Raw genomic sequence first — 3463 nt, 5'->3', positions numbered from 1 at the left:
CCTATCCCCTGTGTGCCTTTGCAAAGGGGAGAGCGCGACGTCGCTGACTGCCCCCCTTCCCCCCCTCCGCCCGGGTCCCGATTCGCACAGGATGGAGCCCAAGACGGTGCCCGCATCCACATCAGCATCTGGCGCCGCACCTGGTTCCGGAACGGCGCAGCCAGGCGGAGAGGCGACCGTCGGCGATGTCCAGCCCATGGAGGAGTAGTCGGTCCGTGCAGCCACGATTCGAATCTGTTGGAGCACATCACGAGTACACACGCTCGATGATGCCCCGTCGAAACCCTCGACAGCCCGCCCAGCGCAAAGCAATCAACCCATTTCGCCATTCGACCCCTGCCAGCCTGCCTCGCTGCCAGTTCACGCCGTCTTCGTGAAGGGTGGTATTTTAGCACGGGCTCGTCAACCAGATTGTGTACAGGGAAGAAGAAACGGCCCTTGCGCGGACCGAGGCGGGCGGTCGGACTGGTCCTGAACGAGCAGGCTCTTAGAGCGAGCGACGCTGCTTGCGCGCAGTCTCCTGAGCCCAGTATCTGTTAAAAGCGGGACGGGTAGGGAGCAAAAGGGGAAGCAGAGGGACAGGGCACGCGAGGATGGCAAGACACACGGTCAGACTCGTCGCGCTCCGACGGCAGTGCGACGGGATGCCAGGCGAGTCGCCAGATCTGAACTCACCCCTGTCCGCCGACGAGGCCGAGGATGCCGACGGTGACGGCGCTCAGCAGGCGACGGTCGGTGCGCTGCACCTGGTCCTTGTTTGTGTAGGCGTAGAAGCCGAGGCCGCCCAGCAGAGCGACGTTGACTGTGCGCACGGGCGGGAAAAGGGCCGAGGAGATATGTCGACAAGACGCGCATGTCAGTCAGCGTGTCGTCGAACACCGCTCCTGCCTGACTCTTTTTTGGGGGCCCAGCACGTTGCACTCACGGGCACCGAGGGCGGGAAGCCACATGTCCGGGTCGCTCGAGAATCGGTTCCAGAACGACTCAATCTCCTCGCCGGCCTCGCCCGCCGCCTTCTTGATCCTGCAGCACGCAGCGCCGTGCGCAAGGGTGAGAGAGAGGGTCGCATCGACGGTCAGATGTATGCTCCTGCGCTGGCCTCATTGCAGGCCTGCTCGCCCCGCCTGACTCTAAATCGGCGGCACTCACTTCTTGCCCTCCTCCTTGGCCCTCTTTCTGAGCTCGCGGGTGTCCTTCTCGACCTCCTTTTTGGCGTCTCCGGCGAGCTTCGAGGCGCGGTTGCCGGCGTCCTTGGCGAGGTTCTGGGCGTCCTTTGCGTACTGCTGGGCCTTTGAGCTGGCGTCGCTGGCGGCCTTGTCGGCCTCGTTGCCGAGCTGCTTTGCCTTGTCGCCGACGTCCTTTGCGGCCTTTTCGGCCTTGTCGCCGGCGTCCTTTGCGGTGGCGGCCGCCTTGTCCTTTGCCGCCTTTGCGTCGCGCTCGGCCTGGGCGCGCGCCTCGCGGGCCTCTGCGACGGCCTTTTCGTAGGCTTCCTGCGACTCGGTCTTGAGGTGCTCGAGGTCTGCGTCCGAGGGGATCACGTTGACCTTGCCCGAGTCGACGTCGGGGAGGTGGTTGTTGCTGCAGCGCGCGGCGGGACGACGGTGAACAGGCAGGGACGGCAAGGAGGGTCAGCACGCGTCGGCATTCAGAGTGTCCTAGAGAAGACATGGGTACGATGCCCAGAAGACGAGACGACCAACGTACACATCGCTGTGGTCGACGTTCTGGCCCTCGAGGAGGCCGGGGTCGGGCCGGGGCTGCTCAGACTCCGGAGGGGCGTTGTGGGCGGCGACGGAGGCGTACGACATGGCGGGCGCTGGATGGAAAGGAAAAGGGCGAGGAGGACGAAGGTCTAGTCTAAGGGCTGCTGCTGCTGGCTGTGCAGTTTGGTCGCGGCGAAGTGGTGCTGGTGGTGGATGAGAAGCAAGACTGAAGTGGATCGACGAGGTCGGGAGAGATGGCGGCGGTTGAGGCAGAAGGCGGGCCAGGCCGTCCAGGGATGGGGGCGACGGGTTGATAGCCGCCGTCGAGCCGAGGCCCAGGCCTGGCCAGGCTAGGCAGGACAAGGTTGGCCTTGCTTGCTTGCCTGCCTGCGAGATGAGTCGCGGCCAGCTTGAGGTGCACCCTGGCCTGGTCTGGCCTGGGGCTGCCCTGGCCTCTCTGTCGTGCCGTGCGCGCCTCGAGTGTCGTCATCTTGCCTGGCCTCGCGCGAGCAATCGGCGGTCAGGCCAGGTTTGGCAGGGTGGAGCCACCCAATCCGGATCCGAGGGACCCTGGGGCTGGCCTGGCTCGGCTGGCACGAAGAAGCTCGAAAGCCGTGGAGCTGCACAGGCTCTTGGGCGAGCCATTACCCGCATCCGTCCCGTGCCACCACCGCTTCCACCACCATCCTCATTGTCTCCACCCCTCACTCGCCACCTTGGCACAACAAGCGGCGCGCGATATCAAAAGAGGGGTTCGCGCTTTGCAACCCTTTCTTCCGTCCATCTTCGTTTTCTTTCTCGCTCGACGCTCGGTCAGTCGCAGGCCCGTCCGTCCATCATGGCCTTTGTCGCACCCGCGCTGCGCTGGCCCGATGCCGCGCTGCCCTACCTCCCGGCCAGCCTTAGGGACTCGACCATTCCGCCGCAGCACCTCTTCCTGGCCTCTGCCACCTTGGCCGTACTCCTCGTCTCGTTCCTGCTCACGCGCAGCCCGCGCCAGCTCGAGTCTGCCCACCTGGCCGCCACGACGGCATCGAGCGCCGACAAGCGCTCTCGCGGCAAGCAGCCCACCGTTATCCTCGTCGGCCTCTCTGACAGCGGCAAGACGGCTCTTTTCTCCGAGCTTGTCTACGGCGCCACCCCAGAGACCCTGCCCAGCCAGAGGGAGAGCCAGGGACTCGTCGAGCCTGCGCGCATCCTCCAGCCGGGCGACGCCGAGAGCGTCAAGCCCACCGTCCTCGTCGACCTTCCTGGACACCCGCGACTCAGGCCCAAGGTCGACGAGTACATCAACCAGGCCGACGGAATCGTCATCTGCGTCGACGCAATGGCCGCCACCAAGCCCGCCAACGCAAGGGTCGACAGGGACGCCAACGACGTCGCTGCTGTCGCCGAGTGAGTGCACGCCGTCTTCACGCCCGTTTGTACTAGGACAGGGGTCCCGCGCTATGCTCTGACACCCTCACTGTGTACACTTGCCCCGCGCACAGCCTGGTCCACAACACGCTCACCTCGCTCGCCAAGCAGCGCCTGCGCTCTAACAGCAGCAGCACCGCCGCGCTCTCGGCCCCTTCGGTCCTCGTCCTGTTTACGCGCTCCGACCTCTCTACGCTGCTTTCGGCGGCAAACGCTGACGCCAGCAAGGATCTCAAACGGCGGCAGCAGCTCCTGACGCGATGCCGCACCGCCGTCGAGACTGAGCTGGGCCAGCGTCGCGCCGGAATGGGCCTGGGCCGCCGCAGCGCCGGCGTGCGCATCGC

At 65.7% G+C, this 3463-nt stretch overlaps 3 protein-coding genes across 3 annotated transcripts in view; 2 read left to right on the top strand and 1 right to left on the bottom strand.

Annotated features, from left to right (window-relative positions):
* Nucleotides 1-208, top strand: part of PFL1_04751 (uncharacterized protein) — a gene marked incomplete at both ends in the record, with an annotated part of 1263 nt that extends 1055 nt beyond the window's left edge. Inside the window, one exon of the mRNA XM_007882279.1 lies at nucleotides 91-208. Coding sequence (XP_007880470.1) covers nucleotides 91-208 — 118 coding nt within the window. The remainder of the gene's footprint in view (nucleotides 1-90) is intronic.
* Nucleotides 209-487: 279 nt separating this feature from the next.
* Nucleotides 488-1808, bottom strand: PFL1_04750 (uncharacterized protein; the record flags this gene model as incomplete). The annotated part of the gene is made up of 5 exons (XM_007882278.1): nucleotides 488-533; nucleotides 676-802; nucleotides 926-1023; nucleotides 1150-1578; nucleotides 1705-1808. 5 exons carry the CDS (start codon nucleotides 1806-1808, stop codon nucleotides 488-490), a joined length of 804 nt encoding a protein of 267 aa, XP_007880469.1.
* Nucleotides 1809-2541: 733 nt separating this feature from the next.
* PFL1_04749 (uncharacterized protein) overlaps nucleotides 2542-3463 on the top strand; it is a gene marked incomplete at both ends in the record, with an annotated part of 1759 nt that continues 837 nt past the window's right edge. The window contains 2 exons of the mRNA XM_007882277.1: nucleotides 2542-3098; nucleotides 3194-3452. Of these exons, the coding sequence (XP_007880468.1) occupies nucleotides 2542-3098; nucleotides 3194-3452 (816 nt within the window). The remainder of the gene's footprint in view (nucleotides 3099-3193; nucleotides 3453-3463) is intronic.

The sequence above is a fragment of the Pseudozyma flocculosa genome (genome assembly GCF_000417875.1).
Source record: "Pseudozyma flocculosa PF-1 unplaced genomic scaffold scaffold00016, whole genome shotgun sequence".
Lineage (NCBI taxonomy): Eukaryota > Fungi > Basidiomycota > Ustilaginomycetes > Ustilaginales > Ustilaginaceae > Pseudozyma > Pseudozyma flocculosa.
This window is presented reverse-complemented; position numbering and strand designations above follow the sequence as displayed.